At 38.0% G+C, this 23,567-nt stretch overlaps 1 protein-coding gene across 1 annotated transcript in view; it reads right to left on the bottom strand.

The window, feature by feature from the left end:
- Window positions 1-23,567, bottom strand: part of LOC129889352 (endoribonuclease Dicer homolog 3a) — a 43,714-nt gene that overhangs the window by 2,873 nt on the left and 17,274 nt on the right. The window contains exons 8-23 of the mRNA XM_055964623.1: window positions 23,230-23,382; window positions 17,276-17,405; window positions 15,933-16,038; window positions 15,633-15,825; window positions 15,361-15,521; window positions 15,058-15,276; window positions 13,797-14,056; window positions 12,322-12,593; window positions 11,704-12,224; window positions 11,515-11,609; window positions 10,183-10,415; window positions 9,896-10,105; window positions 8,876-9,352; window positions 8,461-8,721; window positions 7,951-8,277; window positions 92-320 (exon numbers count right to left, since the gene is read on the bottom strand). Coding sequence (XP_055820598.1) covers window positions 92-320; window positions 7,951-8,277; window positions 8,461-8,721; window positions 8,876-9,352; window positions 9,896-10,105; window positions 10,183-10,415; window positions 11,515-11,609; window positions 11,704-12,224; window positions 12,322-12,593; window positions 13,797-14,056; window positions 15,058-15,276; window positions 15,361-15,521; window positions 15,633-15,825; window positions 15,933-16,038; window positions 17,276-17,405; window positions 23,230-23,382 — 3,847 coding nt within the window. The remainder of the gene's footprint in view (window positions 1-91; window positions 321-7,950; window positions 8,278-8,460; window positions 8,722-8,875; window positions 9,353-9,895; window positions 10,106-10,182; window positions 10,416-11,514; window positions 11,610-11,703; window positions 12,225-12,321; window positions 12,594-13,796; window positions 14,057-15,057; window positions 15,277-15,360; window positions 15,522-15,632; window positions 15,826-15,932; window positions 16,039-17,275; window positions 17,406-23,229; window positions 23,383-23,567) is intronic.

Genomic DNA, 23,567 nt, shown 5'->3' with positions numbered 1-23,567 from the left:
TTCTTAAGCTGGTATCCTGAAAAGCTTCCTAAGGCTTATTCATAGAAGTAATAAGAATTTCCGTTTTGCTACAGTAACTTCGAGTGCATACCTTGGATGTCCTTATTTGAATAACAAGCACTGGTGGAGCAGGCACTCTTAACAGACTGAGCTTCATCCGGCTTTAAATTCAAACATATTGTCTTTTGCTTTTTGCATGAAGCCATATCAGGACAAGAAGTATTTGCTAGGATGCAGATGTCACCATCAAAGCCTAAAGATTGTGGCACATCAACAAGGCTGGCCTCTTCTTTTTTCTTCTTGGATGAAATTCCTTTTTTCTGTCATTAGAATACGACGGTCAAACAATGTGAGAAATAACTCAATCCAAACTTGGATAACCAGGGTCAAACAATGTGAGAAATAACTCAATCCAAACTTGGATAACCGGCAATACATAATTGAAGAATTCACCCAGTCAATTCTAGATGGAAACTTCCAAAATCTAGTTCAACATTAATTGTAATGGTAATAACAGAGAAAAAGGTCGTCTTATCAAGCAAGCGGGGATTTTGTTCCAACTTATCACACCATGTAATACAGATCTATGGTGAGTTAGTCACTGACCTTTCAACAATGTATAATGCATGGAAGCACATAAATTATTATCGAAAAAATTTGTTAGCGTCTTCAGGGATTTCATTAAATCAGAAAGTTCTCTTTCCAAATTAGGAAAAACTGCAAAGAATAACTTCATAAGCTAATTCTGATTAAAAAAATTAAACACCTAGTTATTTCAGCATTCTCTTTCTATTTATAGTACTTCAATAGTGTAACACCCCGTACTATTCTAGCCTAGACCAAGTCCAAAAATCAGAGAAAAGATTAGAAGTGCACTGCCAGTAGGGGCACGAGTGCAACCTACGACCCATAAACTGTTCTACGAGTCGTAGGGATGACTCGTAGACCCCCATCAAGACTTAGAATTATTCTAAGTGTTGAACAACCTTACGAGCCCAAGATGACGACCCGTCAAAGGGTCTATGACCCGCAGAAGGGACTCGTAGACCCAGTGACACAATTTTAGTAGCTCAGGAAAATGTACCTAAGTTCTACGATTGGGTCCTAAGACCCTTAAGACTCTGTATGAGCCGTAGAGATGGTCTGCAGACCCCAAGCACTTCCCCAGTCGAGTCCTATGAGCATGCTTCTACGACCCGTCTTAGGGTCTACGACCCGTAGAAAGGTGGTCATAGACCCATTATGCAAATTCCAGAATGTTCAACTTTTGGTACCTAGGTTCTACGACCGGCCGTCTACGGTCCGTAGAAGTGCCCGTAGATGGCCCAGAATCAATTTTAATAAGGGTTAGTTTGGTCTTTTCCCCACCTTTCCCAAACTAAACCTTAGTTATTTTGGGACTAAAATTAGTCCCTTATCAGTACCCAATGTGTCTTTTGTCTCATTATTACTTAGAATATTTTGAGAGCAAGGATTGGGAAGAAGAGGAGAAGCTAGGGTTCAAGCGTTCTTGCCAACATTTTTGAATTTCGATCAAACAATCGTTGTTCCAGGTATGTAAGGTCGTCCACGCGCCCTACATCTAAATTCCATCATTAGAAGTTTCAAGTTGAGTTTTAGCCTTAATACTATTTGAGTTTCGAATGAATTAATTCTTCCTTTGTTGAGTTCCATGTGAATGTTTTGAGATTAGAATTGTTCCAATATGTTAGAATAGGAATAGATGTACACAATCCTACTTAGAATAGAAATAGAAATAGGAATAGTTTTATAGTATCCTACTTGAAAAGGAATTGATTTATAGTGTCTATAAATAGGGTCTTTATGTAATATTATTCTTACACAATTCAACAATATTTTTCTCCTAAATTTCTCAGATGGTATCAGAACGTTGGTGAGAAACTTCAAGTCACCGTGTGTCAATTATTTTTCCGGCAACTTTTGGGGGTTGAATTTTGTCAGTTTTTTGTTCTGTGGGTTTTGTGAGAAAACCAACACCATTACAAAGCTCGGAAAGCTCAAGCGATCAAACCCCAGCCAGAACCATCGGAAAAGTGAAATTTTTCAGCAAGATCTGGTTTACGCGTCGGCACGTGAGGCTTCTTCGATCAGTTATTTTTGAGTTTTTTTTCTCGATTGGGGTCTTTCCAACCAAACCCCAGCCAGTTTTGTCTAGATCCGGCCTCGAAATTAGGGTTCCAGCAATTTTCAACCAATTTTCGGTGAGTTTCTGGCAAATCAGGATTTCCAGACCAGATTTCGGTAGTCAGATCTTTTCAGTTTCTAGTGACTGAATTTTCTCCAAAAAAACATTTCTAGATTCCTCTCTCTATATATATATATTTCATAATGTCTTTTGGGATTGATATTTTTGGCTCCAAAAATATAGGAAGTTCAAGCCCTATGATTACTTCGGAATCATTAATGGGAAGCTCAAACTATTTAGCTTGGGCTTCCTCGGTTGAGCTGTGGTATAAGGGTCAAGGCGTCCAAGATCACTTAACCAATAATATGTTTGTGTGGTAGACGAAAAGGCCAAGGCTAGTGAGGAAGATGCAAAAGTCAAAGCACAATGGGTGAAGGTTGATGCTCAATTATGTAGTCTCCTATGGCGATCTATTGATTCTAAGTTGATGCCCTTGTTTCGCCCATCCCAGACATGTTATTCAGTTTGGGAAAAGGCTCGTGCTTTATACACTAATGACATATCTCGATTCTATGATGTGATATCTCGAATGACCAACTTAAAGAAACAAGATTCCGACATATCTACTTACTTGGGACAGGTACAAGCAGTCATGGAGGAATTTGAAATGTTGATGCCAGTTACTACGAATGTGGAAAATCAACAAGAGAACAAACAGACGTTGTTTCTAATTCTTGCACTTAATGGACTTCCTACTGACCAAGATTCAGTGCGTGATCAGATTCTAGCTAGTCTTGTAGTTCCTACAATTGTTGAATTATTCTCTCGTCTACTTCGTCTTGCTGGGCCTCCCAATCACAAAGTAGTCTCATCACCCACCATTGACTCCTCTGTTCTTGCATCTCAAACCATAAAAAACGAACATATAATCTATGGAGAATCGGCGAGGAGAAGGGCGTTTTGGAAAACCTCGATCCAAGTGTAGTCATTATCATAAACTTGGGCACACTTGTGACACATGTTATATTTTGCATGATCCACCATCTAGTTATGATCCTATTGCTCTAAAGGAATATAATGAGTTCCTTCGAAATCATGCAAGTAAGCAGACATCTCCACAAGTAGCATCTGTAGCTCAGCCTAATCAATCATCCAATAATGCTCATATTTCTCATACAGAATATGATGAGTTCCTCCAGTATCGAGCAAGTAAGCAAATGTCACCACAAGTAGCTTCGATTGCACAACCTGATGTTTCTGTTACGGATAATTCTTTCGCTTGTGTTTCACAATCTAGTACTATTGGTTTATGGGTCATGGACTCAGGTGCTTCCGATCATATCTCTGGTAATAAATCACTTTTGTCTGATATTGTTTATTCACAATCTCTTCTAGCTATTACTTTAGCTAATAGGATCCAAAAAAAAACAAATATCTTTTGTTACTCTAGACTCTGTTCTTTATGTCGCTGGCTCTCCTTTTAATCTGGCATCCATTAGTCGCTTGACGCGTGCCTTACATTGTGGCATATTCTTTTTTGATGATTTTTTCCTCATGCAAGACCGTCGTACGGGACAGACGATTAGCACAGGGCATGAATCACAAGGCCTTCACTATCTTACCTCTTCAAACTCATATACAGCATGCTCCGTTACAGATCCTCCAGACCTAATTCACACACGTTTGGGACATCTGAGTCTATCCAAGCAGCAAAAAATAGTGCCTAGTATGTCTAGATTATCTAGTTTAGACTGTGAGTCGTGTCAACTTAGGAAACACACTCGTGCTACATTGTCACGTAGTACTGAGGGTCATTCCTAGTCTATTTTTTCATTAGTTCATTCTGATATTTAGGGTCCTAGTAATGTTAGTTCACCTTTAGGATTTCGTTATTTTGTTAGTTTCATTGATGATTATTCAAGATGCATTTGGGTTTTCTTAATGAAAGATCGTTCTGGGTTATTTTCTATATTCAAAAGTTTCTTTGCTGAAATACCAAATCAATTTGGAGTTTCTATTCGTACTTTTCGTAGTGATAATGTCTTAGAATACTTATTCTCCCAATTTCAGGAATTTATGACTCACCATGGAATTATTCACCACACATCTTGTCTGTACACCCCTCAACAAAATGGTATGGTAGAAAGGAAGAATAGGCATCTCATTGAGACCGCTCGCACTCTTCTCATTGAATCTCATGTTTCGTTGAACTTTTGGGGAGATGCAGTCCTTGCGTTTTGTTATTTAATTAATAAAATGCCCTCATCCTCTATTCAGAATCAGGTTCCACATTCCATATTATTTCCTCAATCACGTCTTTACTCTATACCCTCTCGTGCCTTTGGAAGCACATGTTTTGTTTGTATCTTAGCCCTAGGAAAAGATAAATTAGCACCTCGTGCCCTCAAATGTGTCTTCCTTGGTTACTCCCGATTTCAAAAAGGGTATCGTTGTTATTCACCTAAACTTCATCGATACCTTATGTCCGCTAATGTCACATTCTTTGAGTCTCAACCTTACTATACATCTTTTGATCATCCTGATGTATCTGAGGTCTTACCCATACCTCAGGTCTTACCTATACCAACTTTTGAGGAATCTATGGTCTCTCTTACATCTCCAGTTGTAGTGCCACCACTCCTGACTTATCATCGTCGTCCCCGTCCAGTTGTAGTCCCAGATGATTCATGTCATGTGCCAGACCCTGCTCCTACTGCGAACTTGTCTCCTCCTAGCCATCTGATTGTACTTCAAAAACGTATACGATCCACTCGAAATGCTAACCCACATTATACTTTCTTGAGTTATCATCGCCTATCCTCACCACATTATGCCTTTGTATCATCTTTGTCTTCTATTTCCATTCCTAAGACTACGGGTGAAGCACTTTCTCAGTCTGGATAAAGGCAGGCTATGATTGATGAGATGTCTGCTTTACATACGAGTGGTACTTGGGAGCTTGTTTCCCTCCCTGCAGGTAAATCAACTGTTGGTTGCCGTTGGGTTTATGCAGTCAAAATTGGCCCAGACGGTCAGGTGGATCGACTGAAGGCTCGCCTTGTTGCCAAAGGGTATACTCAGATTTTTGGGCTAGATTATAGTGACACTTTCGCTCCGGTGACTAAACTAGCATATGTCCGTCTTTTTCTATCTATGACTGATGTTCGTCATTGGCCTCTTCATCAGTTGGACATTAAGAATGTTTTTTTGCATGGTGATCTTGAGGAAGAAGTCTATATGGAGCAACCACCTGGTTTTGTTGCTAAGGGCGATGTAGACCCATTCACAATCTTATGGATCCGAATGTTAAACTCCGTCCAGGACAGGGGGAGCCACTCAGTAATCCTGAAAGGTATAGACGGCTAGTTGGAAAGTTGAATTATCTCACAGTGACTAGACCTGACATCTCTTTTCCTATGAGTGTTGTAAGTTAGTTTATGACTTCTCCTTGTGATAGTCATTGGGATGTAGTTATTCGTATTCTGCGATATATAAAGTCAGCTCTCGGTAAAGGACTACTCTTTGAGGATCACGGCCATGAGCATATCACTGAATATACAGATGTTGATTGGGCAGGATCACCCTCTGATAGATGTTCTACATCCGGGTATTGTGTTTTAGTAGGAGGTAATTTGGTGTCGTGGAAGAGTAAGAAATAGAGTGTGGTTGCTTGATCTAGTGCAGAAGCAGAATATCAAGCAATGGCTATGGCAACTTGTGAGCTAGTTTGGATCAAATAGTTGCTGAAAGAACTAAAATTTGGAGAAACCGGTCATATGGAACATGTGTGTGGTAATCAAGCGGCCCTTCATATTGCATCAAATCTAGTGCTTCATGAGAGGACTAAGCATATTGAGATTGATTGTCACTTTGTCAGAGAAAAGATACTCTCAGGAGATATTGTTACAAAGTTTGTGAAGTCAAATGATCAACTTGCAGGTTACAAAGTTTGTGAAGTCAAATGATCAACTTGCAGATATCTTCATCAAGTCCCTCACCGGTCTTCATATTAATTATATTTGTAACAAGCTAGGTACATATGATTTGTATGCACCAGTTTGAGGGGGAGTGTTATAATAGGAATAGGTGTACACAATCCTACTTAGAATAAGAATAGAAATAGGAATAGTTTATAGTATCCTATGTGGAAAAGGATTGGTTTATAGTGTCTATAAATAGGGTCTTTATGTAATATTATTCTTACACAATTCAATAATATTTTTCGCCTATATTTCTCACACTATAATTCCATTGACGAATTTATTGTTCATGCTTACATTCATATGAACCCTCATTGAATCGATGTTCATTGCTTTCAGTATGCATTATCTTGAGTTAAAGATGACAAATTTCTTGCATTGATGTAAATGATGAGTTTTTAGGGAACATGAGCTTCCCAAATACATATATTATATTGAACCATGAGTATTGATGTTTTCTGAGTTAAGCATGATTTTACTACAACTTGATGAGATTTAAAGAGATAGCATATATGATTGAGAAAGAGCTTGAGTAAATTGGTAAAGTCCAATGAGACTAGATGAGATGTATTTTGAGTATTTTACTCACTTGATGTATATGAGCATAATAAGTATTTTTCGTAGTATTGAGCATCGATTTGGGTAAGAGTTTAGATAACTCAAATCCCATAAACTAAGTAATCAACATAGGATAGGATCGTACCGTTGATTCGGGCGACTCCTCAGTTGTCCCAAAAGGACGTTTCATATGAATCCATGAGATGATGTGACGTCCTTTACCCTAGCAAGGTATCAGATGGTTGTGGCAACGACATCGTTTCGTTGTATCATCACATAGCTCATAAGTGATGATTGTCGGTTTAGAGAAATTTCCAGAAGTAAATATTATTTTATACTGATTTGTATTGCATATTGTATTTTATAAAGCATTGTCCTATTATATATTGCATACTTCATCTTGAGTTGAGTTACTCCAATGTTGATGCCTTTGAGTATTCTTGAGCATGTTTCCTTTCAGCCAATTTACATACCGTATATTTCATGTACTGACGTCATTCGACCAGCATCGTTTTATGATGCAGAATCGGTGTTAGAGATCATCAACAGGTGCATCGTTGAGGATCTATCTTCTCTAGCTTTTGGTGAGGACTCTTTGCATTCAAAGGAGCTCCTTCATTATCAGTTTTCTTTTGTTTTATTAGTTCTTTTGAGGTAGTTGTGGGCTTGTCTCGGCACCTTCTTGGTAGTTAGTTAGAGGCTTCATAGAGTGGAGTTAGTAAGAGTCTTTCAGAGTCTGTCTTAAAACTATGATTTTCATTAATGAGTTATGACGTTGAGTTATATTTTGATTCGAGTACTTTAAATTGTTATTTAAAGATTGATGAGAATGTCTATGGATGCCCACTTGAGTTATTCTTTTATGAGTTGAGTCTTCCACTAGATGAGTTAGTCAGGCCAAGGGTTCGCTTGGGACCAGTAATGCTTTTCGAGTGCCGACCACATCCAGGGTGTAGGCTCGGGGCGTGAAAGATAGACATCAGGCGACTTGGAAGGCAACCAACTCATTAGTCTCCACTTGAACCCAGAAAAGAAGAATCAATTTCAAAAGCAAAATGAGGAAAAAAAAACAATGGCCTGCCGACACGAAAGTTTAACATTAAGTAGTTGCAATGGTAACTTTCACGAACAAAAGTACAACACACCCAACATGATTTTCTTTTCCATATTATGTAAGGATGTTCCTATCACACAAATTATGGCCCATTAATGGCCAAAAAAAGGACCATACATAGGATGAGAATCATCTTCATGGCTAAGACATACCTCTAAGTTCTTCAGTAACTTCAGAGCTGCTTGCGCCTTTGCAGTTTTTCTAGTTTGTGCAGATCCCTCAGCGACTAGCAGTTCATCTTTCAGCTGTAATCTAAGCTCAGCATTCACGGTATCCCCCTTCACCACACAATGTTCTTTCAAGAAGTAGCCAAGCGAGTCACATAATTCTATGAGCTCACGCAATGGAGGTAGTTCAAGCTTATCAGGAGTCACGATGGGAGACAATAGTGGCTTGAAGATCTTCCAAACTTCATCTAGGTTAAGCTTAGTATCAATAAGTACTGCTCCAGCAATACTCTCCACCAAGTCTCCAAGTACCTGTGACAAAATAATATCCTATGAATACAAGCAGCCCGCTCTAAACATTTGATAGATAATAGTGGATTACTGTGGCATATGTTCAACAATGTTGTATCCTAAGGAGATTCAAGACTACAGTTGGCATTGAGATCAATAACATATGGTTACAGTGACATGTCAGTGGAGCAACAGTAATAGAACCTTTGGGGCCTTGTTTCCTTGGAGTGAACAAGAATTAGAGACTGACTTCACGAACGAGGATATTTCACTTTCAAGATATCCAGAATGATGTTGGAGGTGAACATGAAGCTCCCTTCTCACAGCAGCATAAGCGAAATTATCATTATTGACAGAAGCAGAACGCAGATCTGTTAGTTCCCCAGGATCAATATCTTTATGCTTCTGGTATAGGTACCAGGTAACGAGAATGTCCAGTACTGAGTCGCCAAGAAATTCAAGCCTCTGACACAGGTTTGACAAAAAGAAAAAATCTAAGCTGACAACAATGCAATTTCTTAAGAGAAACATGTTTAATATGATGTATAATCAGCATTAGTTGATAATTATATCAAAATTAGGGATAACTCTTTAAATTAGGGACTAATCTTTAACCAACCTGATAATTGTAATGAACGCCCAGCTCTTGCATAGTAGCATGTGTTATAGCTTCTAGTAGCAATCCCTTAACAGAAAATCTATAGGCAAGCTTCAACTCAAGATCGTCAATATCTTTACCTTTAGGTGTATAAGAATAAAGAGATGCAGTACTGATCGCATCCTCTACTAATAAAGGTTCAAGCTCAGCTTTAACACCAAGCCATTTCATCAATTTGAGGGCAGCAACAAACCCACCACCAACGTAATATGCACCTATCAGCGCTTCAACACAGTCAGATATTGTTTTTGAACCCATCCATCTGTGTCCTCTGTCACAGTGCTTCCCAACTACTTCTTTGGGATCTTCAGTCAGAAATTTCTTGTCCAAAGGCACTTGTGAAGTTTCAACCCCGTGTTCACAAGGACAAAGCCGTAGGGAAAGCTGCCCAGGAGCAGTCCATCGGCGTGGATCAAAAGCGCCATCCCGTATATAACCCTGTAATCAGACATGTAAAGCATGATTAAAAGCAGAAGATTGTAAAGGCTAAGCTTCAGTCAGGTGGAAAGGATAGAATATCCACGTTTCTTTGAAGATCAACAGAACAAGAAGGATTCCACTAACACAAGCAAAAAAAAATGTTGCCGTTGAAGACTATCCATGGCTGAAAGAATGAAATGTTGCCATCCATCCACATTGAATTTGGACAAACTGAACCAAATAAAATAAGCTATACCCCCCCCCCTCCCCGCACACACACACACATCAAAAAGAAGAATCCATCTCAAACAAACCTGATTTTCAGTAAGTTTGTTTGCACTACCACACAATAGTGTCATCAATATCTTATACTCATATCATACAGCAGTGACCATTTTAGCTTGAGATGGAAATATATGACAACTAGTTTCATTTTTACCTCAAGAATATATTTAAAAATGAACTAGTTAAGATATTATATATTTACATTCTTGACTGGATTCAAGAAATGGTCTTCAACTAGTTCTTTTTCCTGAAGTACGAAGACAAAGCTTTACATACCTGCAAATGTTGATTAGTTCCCAATCTATGGAGGGCTGAGTTACAAATAGCCTGTGAACGTTCACCAGTTAGCTGCCCTTCGTGATTCTTGGGATATTTAAGAAAGAGGTGACAACTAACAGCATACTTCAGAACTGAATCTCCAAGCAACTCCAGACGTTCCATGGAGAAACTCTCATTGCATCTAAGAGTTGTAAGAGCTTCCAGAATCTGACCGTCAAATACATTTAGTTAGATAAATGCCAAGGGTAAGTCATCTAATTAGCTGAGCAAAGGATAGGACGAACCAATGAGCTTGATATATGTAAGTCGCCTGAATGACTAGTTATCTCTTTCCTCAACTGACTAGCCAACATCAGGGACTCCAGACGGTGCATTAATGATGGTAGCAAGTAGAAGGATTTCAAGATGTCTATCCGAATGTCAAAACAGACCAGAAGTTCTGGTGGCATGTGAACATTATTCAGTGGCTTTTGAACCACCATTGTACTATCTTTTGATTTCGGTCCACATGAAATGCCTGCTTAAATACTCTCCGAACATCAGATTCATGTAATCTGAAACACTTAGCCCAGTGCACTTACCAGGTAGCAGTGACAAGTTCAATGAAGATAATTCTTTCTAGAGAACTCAGGTAGAACTTTAGCAAGTTGAACTTGAAAGGTTATCTTCAAGTGGTGAACTTTTACGCCCAATTAAAAATGTAAAATGTATGATTGTAGAGATGTTTTCACAACAAGTTCTGTAGCAGATGTTTACAAATTACTAATCACGCCTGACTTTTCAGCAGAAAGTCCACAGCTGCCTAAAGTAAATTCAGTTGGATATACTACAAGATCTATTTTAATTTAAATGACTAAAGCTTTACTTATGAACATGGGAAAAGAATAGCCATAGCTAATATATTGAAAGAGATTATGAAGGATGCATGCAAATGTCGTTTTGCAGTTGCTGACATCAATTAGCCTATTTGCAGATAAAGTGTGAGTGGGGTTTAATGTGCTCCAAAGACCATCCTATGATCCTCTCACCGGGACATGCAACAACTGCTATCTGATTTATCTAGAGAACACACCTACTTATGCCTAGAGGCACTATGCATTTCTCAAACAATATCATTTGTTCCAAAAAAGTTGACACAAATAGCAGTGCACATGCTTTTTCACTGGACGTATGTAGAACAACTTTGTCGACCAATTTCCATACTCTCTAACCTATCTCAAACTTGTTTAGAATCTAATTAGGGGTACAGATGTGGATCACTCCATTATAAATGGGGATGTATAGAGAACATATTTTAAGAACTAAAAACTGTCACATAAAAAACTAAAATGGCACAACAACATAACCGGTGTAATCCCACAAGTGGAGTATGGGGAGGGTAGGATGTACACAACCTTACCCCTAACTTTGTGGCATATTAAAGCTAATATAATAAAATTCTGTTTGCTAGTTCCTTTCGTTGTTTACAACAACAAAACCACCTAGAAGTTTGTAATTTGTTAAGTTTAATACATGCTAGTGTGTCTTGAGCTTCTAAAAATGATATAAATTTCCAAAAGAGATGGCACATAGGGAAACACTTAGAATGACTAAGAATCGGTAATCACTTGACAAACCTTCCTTTTTAAAATCCACGAGAAGATTGTATGCATTATGGCTTTGCTTCAGTAGCAACAAAGGCTGTCCAGGATACACTAAAACAATCCCATACCTAATAAACAGACAAAACAATACAAATTTAACTTATGCGGGACTTTTCAAACATTAAATAAGAAACAGTAATTTAGGTAAAAAAAAAATCCCACTTTTTATGGAAGTAGTCAGCAAATGATGAGAAGGGTGATACAGTAGCTTCTGAATCTACTTCGAAGGGGCTCTCTGCGGAAGTATTGGCAACAGCGTCCAGAACAGAATATATTCTTCCAGTATGAATGGCCACAACAACCATGTCCTTAAGCTTGCTTCTTGAGATTGATATATTGGCAAAGTGAATCAAATTTGTTTGATCGAGATCTTCCACAAATGATGCAGTCCTATCAGCTAAGGAGTTCTTCCGTTTAGCTTCAGATTTCTCAGTGCTTAACCACGCATTTTTTTTCATAAATTCCACAACTGAAACAGAAGATTCAATTGCTTCCCAATCAACTCTGTAGGGTTCACAACTTGAATCTAAAGGATCCAGCGGTAGAAGCAAGTACATGTTTGATGGCTCCCACAAAGACTTTTCTGTATCAAGCAGAAATTTCCTTCCACCCGGTGATTTAATAAATAATTTACTAAACAGCCCATTAAAGAATAGTTCTTGGAAAATTTTTGCTTTTGCCACCTGACAATGAAAATGTTATACTGCTTATCAGATATGAATGCAAATGCTAACATGATTGAATTATAAAAAGCTCATAAATATTTGACTAGGTTCCAACCTGTTGGGCATCCAGATGTACTTTCCCACAATGCGACACAGAGGATTTGACAAACTTGGAAACTAAGAAAAGCTCGACTTCCACATTACCCACATCGTAATCTAGTTCTGATTGAAGCAAAAGGATAAAACTGGAATATTTCACTTCTTTGATGTTGCAAGGGAAGTTCATTTTATACACTTGATATACTTCTCCACTAGGATCATCTCCCCATGTCCCAGATAATGCACTAATACAAGCTGTCCCGTGTAATTCTTTCAACTTTGTTGTTCCTAAAAATATATTAATCACAATAAGTTAAAAATCCACATTGAGCATCTACCAGGCATGAAAACAGGTGCAGCTTAACGGTGGTCTAAATTTTAGAGTATCCATAAGGGTAAAAGCTTACTTTCTTGTTCCTTGATTTCCTCCATGATTGCCTACTTATTCGTAAAAAAGAAATAAATTTCACCAAGAATGCACATGAAAGTCTCCAATGATATGTGAATTTTAATTGCTAAAAGTCGTGAAAGATTGCTGGGTGAACGTAGATGCAGATTTCATAGACGAACAGACTACGAGCTAGGTTGCTGATTCCAGAAGTTGATTCGGTGAGCTCTGCCCTTGACCGTGGAGTGTCTTCTCTTTCAGTTAGAAAATTTCATTCATTTATTCATTTATCCAGCATTTCTTTTGCGGATTAGCTAGGAAATCTATGTCCTGTGCATTCCTCTTAGCACTCCGGTAGAGGCTTCATAGATGTTTTTTTTCAGTTGGGTTATGGTTGATCACGTTACTTGGGATTATTTTAAGTACATTCCAGTATTTATAGATTTCAATCTTTATTTGGGTTATTTCAAGAATTAATTGAATTGGAATTTCTAACAAAGAGTTAAGTTATTTATTTGTATATGCATGCGGGGAATGTGATATGAAAGTACAGGTTAGAACAGTCAAGTCAGTTTGCTCGGTCAAATAAGGCATCGGATGCCAGTCATGGCTTTGTTTAGCGGACGGATCATGACAAAAAGCAACTGGCTTCAAAGCACTTTTTGAGTTTGCCAAACACTGAACAAGCCAAAAAGTGCTTTTAAGCTGCTTGACCAGATTTTGAGCCAATCCAAACACATTCATTGTCCCACAATTGAACAAATATCTGCCTATTGTTTTTCCCACCTATTAAAGCCACGTCTTGTATTCTGTTAATATCAAGTCATTAGTACATATCCCTTTTTTACAAATCCTATAAGAACCCACGAGCTGTCATCCCTACAAATGTTGTTCTATGATTGGCAGAAGTTCGTCTATATTTCAACAACGAATAGATTTGTCAACTTATGTTCAACAACTTGACAAGGAAGAATTGATAAAAGCAAATTGTCAAGTGCATTTCAGATAGCCTCTAGTCCCATTAACTGTTGCTAGAGTTTAATGTGATGAACTCAAAAGCAGAGAAGACAGAGGTCAAAAGTTAAGAGCTTGTTCCAGTTTACCTGCCCCTAATTTTCTGTCCTGCACATCAGAATCACCTTGGGGAGGATTTTCATTGAAAGGAAGAAGGTGATCGTTGAGAGCACCTATCTGGTGCAGCTTCTTACATGCATCCAAGCAGACAAGCTGTCTTGATAACTGAGAACTCCTGCATTCTGGACCAACAATTGTTTGGAAAGCTGCATTTGGAGGTAATGTCAAATTACACTGGTACAACTCTCCAGACAAAATGTACTGAAATATTGGCTTTGGAGAGAAGAACCTGTCGAGCGAAACAATTATCATATTTAGACAACAAACAGATAAAGATACCATCCTTTCGTTTTATGCATACCCTTAAACTGGAATACAAGAGAAAAGAAGGGACATGTGGAAAAGTATAAAATTTGTTAAATGTAAAGAGGAGAACTTAAAGCCAAGAGCAACATCAAATAACAGGATCAAAATTAATATTGTGGTTGAACTTTAGTGGTAATATGTCATTAGTACACAGTAATCTGGACCAACAACCCAAAATTTCCTTTTTCATCATCACACAGCCACTGATTTACTTCTGTAATTTTCTTTTAAGTTACTTCCTCGTTTCTTTTTTCCTTTTTCAGATTAGTATTATGCATCTTAAAGAAGTGCAAATTATGATAAGCAGAAATCTTGTTTTTTGCACACAAGCTGTATTGTTGTATATGACCCTTGAATCCGGGAAGTCTATTTCAACATGAAACACTAATATCACCAGACCATGGTCCAATATGAGATGTAAATAGACCATATCCAACCTAAGACCTACACATAAACCTCCTATACTCCATGTACCACTTCACTGGCTAAGTTGATAGGACATTTTATATGACAGGCCTATGCATAACTTACTGATCTTAGGGTTCATGTGTGACGCAGAAAGAATAGCCCAGACACTGGAAGCCAGCAGCTATCTAATACAAAATTTTGAAGCAAACAATGAATGAGGAAACTGAAGGTTGACTGTGATTGATGATAATAGAGCTTCAGCCTAGACCCTGCTTGCAATCAAGTATACCAAAACAATCACATCATATAATCCCATCTGTTCCAGGATTAATTTCTATATCCTTCCAAAACAATTCGTTCCTTACCAAACGGCTCTGAGCAGGTAACACAACAAAACTCATATTAATCTAATAAGGGATCCTGGATTCCGGGGTTAACCATAACTTGGTTTGTATACATAAAAACAAGATGCACCAGTGAACACATTATTTAAGTTGAAGAGATGAGAATACATACTTATCTCCAGGGAGCATTTCACAATATTTAGTCAAGAGACTGACACTAGAATCTGCAGTTACTGATGCTCCAGTTGCCTCCACATAATATGCTTTAGTTTCCTTCAGTAGACAAGGTTTCACCACACAATCATCAGGGTCTCTCTTTATAGCTGTATCTGTCATAGAATATTCACTCCTAATAATATCAAACATCTGTTCCCTCTGCTTCTTGTTTCCTCTGAAATCATTATGAAAGGTTAGATACTCGAAATAAATAGATTTATGAAAGCCAAAATCAGGTCAAATATGCACGTTGCTTCACCTCTCAAGCATTAGTATATACTGAGACTCAGTCTGACGAGCTCGTCCCCTAGATTGGACATAACTACGAACTGTTTTTGGTAAATCAAATCGTATTACAGAGGAACAGTGTGGCACATCAATTCCCTCCTCAACCACATCAGTGGCAAATAATAAATTGACCTGTGATGATAAGGGGATAGGGGGGAAATATAACATTAAGATCAAACTAGTTAAAGGGACTCACAAGAAAGTATTTATGTCAAATATAATGCGATGTATACATGTAAGTACCTTTCCAGAAAGAAAAGATTCCAAGGTTACTTTTTGAGCTTTTGGTGTCAGAGCATCGACAGATGTGTTTGTTCCAGTCAAATATGCTATTGTGAAATGTGAAAACCAGGTCATTTTCTTCATAACTCTTTCAATTACTTTAGCTGTTATAATTCTTTCAACAAAAATGAGACAGCGCACTTGTGTAGCTTTCCTGCATCCATGAATCAGAACCTCAAATTCGTGCAAAGAGAATACATAAAAGATGCATCTAACGACAGTTATAAGTTTGGTAATAGAATCAGATGTCGTGTTCATTACCTAAGGAATTGAAAAATTTCAAGAAGCAGTTGCAGTTTTGAAGATATATGGCCCACTGACAGAGTTGCTAACGGGTCATATCCAACATCTAAGAGACTCTCACAGTCTGAGGAAATGATAATAAATCAACACTTTGCAAAGAACTCAAAAGTTGGAACTTTTACTGCGTTAATATGGTAAAAGTCAATTCAGCTGGATTGATGGGAAAATTCAATTATTATCAACTGCATAACAGATAAGAACTAAAAAGTTGGACCAGAAGCCATTCTAGCAGTGTTCACACTAATTGCGCCATAAACAAGCATAATCAATCAACAGAAAATCGCACATCACAGGAAACCGACCAAGTTACAATTTTGTCATAGCTCAGAACAAATTGCGACACAATGATACTTAAAACAGTAATGTATTTAAGTTTTAACTACTTTTTTTCAGAAACGAATAAGGACAAATAGATATCAAAAGAATGAATATAGCATACATAGCTGTCCTAGCTTGATGGATTATTTGATATAGGAGAAACTTCTGTGGGAAACATAATGATTTTGATCCAATGATGTCCATAGTATAGAGAAAAGAAGTAGCATATAGGGATAAAAGATCTGCATGTAAATAGAAAGAAATATGTAAATTATGGCATAGTAAAATAGAGAGAGCGAGAAATAACCTCATAATAGGTGGTCTATTCGAAAAAAGAAAAGAGAACAATTACGATACAGTCAATTGAAGAACCTTATGAGCTCCTGATACTAAAATATAATGTGTAACAGATGCAAGGCAAACTGAGATAACAAGAAGGAGCTGAATGAATACTCCCACTACAACAACAACAACAAATCAAGTGTAATCCCATAAGTGGGGTCTAGGGAAGGTGTGTACGCAGGCCTTATCCCTACCTTGTGAAGGTAGAGAGGTTGTTTCCAAAAGACCCACGGCTCAAGTAAAACAATTCAAAGCAGGTTTGAAAAAGATATACAGTAGTAAATAAGCCATGTTGAAAACAATAGAGAAAAGAACAATGACAACAGCAATAATATGATAAAACCGAAGCAAAAGGAAACAACAAGTGGTGATAAAACTGCAGAGATAATAGAATAATAATAATAATACAACTGGTAAGGAAAACTAGCCAACGCTTGACGAGAAGTATGGCAACCCCTCACTCACCGCGACAAACCTTACACCAAAAAGAATGGTAACTCAAGATCTGTTAGCCAGATGATCAAATATGCGGGTTTGCAATTGAAGAACACAAATCGAAATAAAATTGATAAATATAACAACAAACAGGTCAGCAATGGCCACATATCTACATAAGCAATAGATAGAACGAACTCAGGTACCTTGTGGCATTGATTCCTGGACAATTGACAATGCCTCCTCCAAAAAATATCTATGTTGTAGAGAACTTTTCCTAAGAATCTCATTTTCATCTTTGTCATTAGGCACATTTTCCAAGCAGATTTTAACAGCCTATAATATGAGGGGGGGAAACAGACAGAATTAAGAAATTCCAACATAATATTAGATAGATCTAAAAAGAGTGACAGACATGAGATGCAGAACTCTTGAAGAAAACATAGAAACTGGTAGAGATACCCACAGCTTAGAATATAATGTTCTGATAGACCAGAATAGACCCAAGCTTAGAACCAATTAAATATTCCATAGGTAGCCATAAAACGCAGGGATACTGAGTTTGAATAGAGGCCAAGGAAGCACATTCGTGCAACAGTGAAAAAGATTTCAAGTACATTAATCAGAGAAAAAGAACACCTTCCATATGGCTTTTTGAAGACTTAATTCTTTTAGGCTTTCCTAATTACTTACTTTGATTTGCTACTTTGGAAGATAAAGTGTCCAATAGGTTTCCTAAACTTTCTATGAAGAGAACTCCACTTCTGCTTTTGGACAGAAGAGGATATTTTATTAGTGATAAATGATGGTAAGAGAACAAGGATGCTCATTGATATAAGTCAAGATGAAAAAATCAAAAGCACCAGCTTCTGTTTTTTTAATTAGTAAATCAAAGGAAGATTTTGAGCTGGGATTCCATGAATTAACTCTTTGCAGCAACTATACCCCACTGACTTACAGGAATAAAGTGATTTTCACGCAAAAAAGAAAAGATGTAAAAAGGGCAATCGAGCACAATTTGAAAGAAAAAAAAATCCTTCTTTCCTTTTGAAATAAAAATTACGCGTTTAGCCATAAAAAGGAATTCTTTCTTTTTGAATAAGTAAAATTTAGTCAAAAATGAGCACTAAGCTAGTGTGCATATATGCACAGGTGGCTATGGTTCGAAGGACCTCAGAATATATAAAGCTACCTACTCCTTTTATATTCACATGGTTACACCAAAATTCAAACAATAAATCCCTCAAAAAATCTACTAATTATTAACAGATAATAAATGTTATCCTTCAGTTTAGGAGTCTGCTATTAGTTTTCTATATTTCAGCTATCTGATGATATACGTAGTTAGTCATCTGCACTATTTAGAACTTTAATAGTTTCCTGTATTCTGGGCTTCTGTTGGTTCGTACCTTATCAGATCAGTATTTTTCAGTTCTGTATCTGCTCTAATTAAAAGGCATGTCGTACGTGAATAAAAGTATTTTTTCTCTTCTATATCTCAAACCTTTAGGTATCAAGAGCTTTTTTTCTCCTCACAGAGTACTAAGTTTCGTATTACCCACCCACCACCAATGGCATCCTCGGCTACCAATTCCGATGCAGCCAACACTACCACCATTTTTCCATTCAACTCGGTTAACCAGTTTCTGATTAGACTTTCTGGCAGCCATAACTTCTCACTGTGGAAGGCACAAGTGTCCATGCTCATCAGAGGACACAATCTTTATGGACATCTAGATGGGACTATGCCTGCTCCTGTCAAGGCCACCAAAAACAATAACCAGACAATTGCCAACCCTGATTATGTTAATTGGTTTCGTCAGGACCAGTTAATCCAAAATGCAATTTTAGCATCAGTCAATCCAACTCTTTCTGCCATTGTAACCGCTGCAACCACTGCCAAAGCAGCATGGTATTCCCTCCATACTGCTTATGACAACAAGCTGTAGACTCACATATTCAGCTTGCGAGATCACCTTGTTCATCTCACCTAAGAGAGTCTCCCTGTAACGGACTATCTCAACCAAGTTCGATCTCTCTGCGATAAGCTTGCGACTGCAGGAGCTCCTGTCCCCAATACCGAGCTCCTTGTCAAGATTTTCACTGATCTTGGACCCGAATATCGAGAAATCTCAGCGGCAATTCGAGCACGTGACAACCCAATTTCATATGCTGAATTGTTTGAAAAGCTTATTGATCATGAGCTTTTCCTCAAACACAACGCTCCGCCTCAATTCACCATAATTGTTGTTGTTGTTGCTCAAAAGTCCAGCTCTCAAACAAGGACCCGCGCCACCAACAACAATAGGTATCCAAACAACTACCAACAACAACGTTCTCAGCCAGGGCGCAATCGTCGCACCAATTCGCAAGAAGTCAACTTAGTGTGTTAGTTATGTGACCAACCTGTGCACTCTGCTCGCATTTGTCGCTCTCAGTCTCATAATCATTTTCAGGCACAGGCCAACTTTGCTGGACAACGCATGCAGCAATCTGCCCCATGGACAGTCGATTCAGGGGCAACACACCATGTTGCATCGGATGCCCAAAGTCTCACCTCACTGGAAAGCTATCAAACGTTTGTTGCACTACCTGAAACACACTAGCACATTGGGGGTCCAGCTAAGTCACCAACCAACAGGCTGTTTACTTCTGATTGGACTGGAAATCCTCAAGACAGAACATCAACAACAGGTTATGTTGTCTACCTTGGTCACTCACCCGTCTCTTGGTCTTCTAAAAAGCAAAAGTCTGTCTCCCGCTCATCTACGTAAGCCGAGTATCAAGTTGTTGCTGCAGCTATTTCTAAAGTCAATTGGTTAACAAATTTGCTCCAGGAGCTTCACCTGTCACTGTTTGCTACACCAATTGTTTTCTGTGAACGTTAGCACCACCTACATTTGTGCTATTCCTGTTTTTATAGTAGGATGAAGCATGTAGCCGTTGACTTCCATTTTGCTCGTGTGCAAGTTCAACAAAAGGCACTTGAGGTTCGTCACCTCCACTCTATTGATCAAGTCGCTGACGTCATCACCAAGTCTCTTCCACGTACAACTTTTCAACGCCATTCTCACAAGTTGGTTCTTGTTCCCCTCAACCCCAACTTGCGGGGGCGTATTAACAAATAATAAATGTTACCCTTCAATTTAGGAGTCTGTTATTAGTTTTCTATATTTCAGCTATCTGATGATATACGTAGTTAGTCATCTGTACTATTTAGGACTTGAATAGTTTCCTATATTCTAGGTTTCTGTTGGTTAGTACCTTATCAGATAGGTATTTTTTCAATTCCATATCTGCTCTATTTAAAGAGCATGTTGTATGTGAATAAAAGTATCTTTTCTCTTCTATATCTCAAACCTTTATACTAATTTGCTCCTTCCGTAAGGTCTATTTGCTGTTAGTGGGTGTATGCAGTCAAAGTTGGCCGGATGGTGAAATTGATTGACTTAGGCACGTCTAGTGGCCAAGGGTTATACTCAAACTTTTTGGCGTGATTACAGCGATATATTCCTTACTGTGGCTAAAATTGCATTTGTCTGCCTTTTTTATCCATGGTTGTTCGTCATTGGCCTTTTTATTAGCTGGGCATCAAGAAAATGTTTTCTTTATTTCGATCAAGTACTATTATTCATATTAATAAGGCGTAAAAAGTGCTTGTATACAAGAGGTATACTGAAAAAGTAGAGAACCTCACAGCAGAACATGGCTTTATACAAAAGCCATGGGAACCTCATGGTTGCATCAAAAAGAATTAAGAGCAAATAGACAACTTCTCAAATTAGCAAAACCTTTCTCTATGCCCTCAAAAGCTCCCTATTTCTCTCTCCATACAATCACGAGTGCCAAGGGAGCAACATCCCATTCTCTGCTTCTTCTCTTCGGTCTTCTAAGGGCCCAACTAACATTGAGTCTTTCACAGTGCCCGGCATCACCCACTCAACTCCAAACCATCTCAGAATTTTACCCCACAGAGAAGATACTAACCGACAATGTAAAAAAAAGGTGGTTTACGTCTTCTCCAGATTCTTCACACATGAAACACCAATTGACATACATGATCTTTCTCTTCCTCAGATTCTCCGATGTCAAGATTCCCCCCACCCCACCCCCACCCCCTCACAGCTAACCAAGTAAAGACCCAAACTTTTAGGGGTACCCTAGGGTTCCATATCAAAGGAAAAGTCTATTCCTCCCTAGATAGGAGTTTCTCATAATAAGAATTCACCGAGAAAATGCCACTTCTTCCAATCCCCCATCTTCATAAATAAACAGTATCCATAAAAACTTTTGTTGGTAAAGCAATCCTCTGAAATTCTTTAACCTCCAAGTATTGTAGATTCCTCCTAAACCTCCAACCCAAAGAATTTCTCCCCCTTGCATACTCCATAACCGATGGACTGACATCTTCTTTTGACAAGAGATGATATACATATTAGGAAATGTGATTCTCAAGAATGTTTTTTCTCCACTATAATATTTAGGATGACAAATATGGAGCAATCACCTGATTGTAGTGGTCTTGTATGATGATTGTGTTGGTCTTTATGTAGTCCGAAATAGGTTCCTTCAGCATGGTTTGGTAAGTTCACCATGGTTATTCAGAAATTTGGCATGACTCCATCTGAGGCAACATTTTGTATTCTATCGACACACTGCTCCAAATTTGTGTATCTATTTGCTCGTTTATGTTGATAATATCACAGACAATGATAAGGCTTGTATAGTTAAGTTGAAGCAACATCTCTATCAGCACTTCCAAATGAAGGTTTTAGGCATATTGGAGTATTTCCTTGGCATTGAGATCACTCCAAATCAAAAATAACGTAAGTACGCTCTAAACTTTCTTGAAGAGACAGGAACGAGAGATTGTAGACCCATTACTATCCCCATGGACCAGAATGCATGGGAGGGGGGAGTCACCCCTCTTGGTTGGTAAGTTAATTTACCTACAATGACTTGACTTGATATTACTTTTTCAGTGAGTGTTGTAAGTCAGTTTATAAACTCCAATGTGATGGGATTAGGATGCAGTAGTAAGTATTCTTAGATACATAAAATTATCCCCCGAGAAAGGATTAGTTTTTGAGGATCGAAGCCATGAGCACCTATTGGATACACAGATGAAGATTAGACAGGATCACCTTTTGATAGGCAGTCTACTTGTGGATATTTTATTCTCGTTGGAGGTAATTTGGTGTCTTGGTAACACAAGAAACAAAATGTTGTTGCACGTTCCAGTGCAGAAACAAAGAATTGAATGATGGATGTGGCAACTTGCGAACTAGTTTGGATCAAACAATGCTTAAAGAATTGAAGTTTGGACAAATTAAAGAGACTGAACTTGTGTGTGAAAATCAAGTTGTTCTTCATATTGCATCGGATGCATGTTTCATGACAAAACGAAGCATAGGGATCGATTGTCACTTTGTGAGAGCAAAGATACTCTCAGGAGACATTGTCACAAAATTCGTGAAGTCAAATGATCAGTGTGCAAATACTTTCACCAAATCTCTTACTGGTTCTCGAATTAATTACATTTGTAATAAGCTTGGTACATATGACTTGTAAGCACCATCTTGAGGTGGGGAATGTTAAGGATATTGTGTATATAGTTAGAATCAATTATGGAGATATTGAGAATTGAAATTATGTAGCCTTGATTATAGATGCATGTTCTATTTCTCACAGTGTCCAGTAAAGTAGAAGGTAGTAAGATCATATTTTACGAAATGGACATCCTCGCTTAGGTCAGGCAGAGAAGATGATCAGTTGGGCAAAGACCAATCCAATCTGAAAGGTCAAGCTTCAAAACAGATAGAACCAGCTAACCAAAAGTACAGCCCATTCTTTAGTTGTAAATAATGCAATTTGAAGCACCATGTCAACGAATTAATATTAGTTGGATTCAAACCCTCACTAATGAAGTGTTTCTGATCGTACGAGAGGCCTAAGCATCTCTCACTCTAACAGAAAGGTATGAATAATTATGCATATATATCTGCGTGTAACATGAATTTCTATGCTTCAATAAATAGAAACAGAAGATGAAAGTAATCCCACCATAGGTGTAGCTAGTTGCACGCCTTCCCTTCAATTAATTAGTATATAATTACCGAGAAATGAAACCAAATACCAGGTTATGAAACTTTAATCTTACCTCATAAGCACAGATGATGCCTAGATTTTCAAGGCAACACAATATCTTTGCATAAGAATTGGACAATCTCTTCCGAAGCTTCTTATACATATCATCTGTATCTTTGTACTGACTTGGCAGTGACAGTTTCAAGTCAGCTAATGCAGTATCAAACTGTTCATGAAAATGTGGTGAATTAAGTATAAGGGCTTGAGTTTTGAGAAACAATCTATAACGTCACATTCCAAAGAAGCATATTATTCATATGGGGAACTGTGTCAACAAGTACTAAATAATCAACATCCAGAAAAGCATTCAAGACTCCTAAGCAAGCAATCTTTACCAATATCTAAGTACAT

This window comes from Solanum dulcamara, chromosome 5 (genome assembly GCF_947179165.1).
Source record: "Solanum dulcamara chromosome 5, daSolDulc1.2, whole genome shotgun sequence".
NCBI classification, from domain to species: Eukaryota; Viridiplantae; Streptophyta; class Magnoliopsida; order Solanales; family Solanaceae; genus Solanum; species Solanum dulcamara.
Note: the sequence above shows the minus strand (reverse complement) of the source record. Positions and strands in the feature narration are given on the sequence as shown.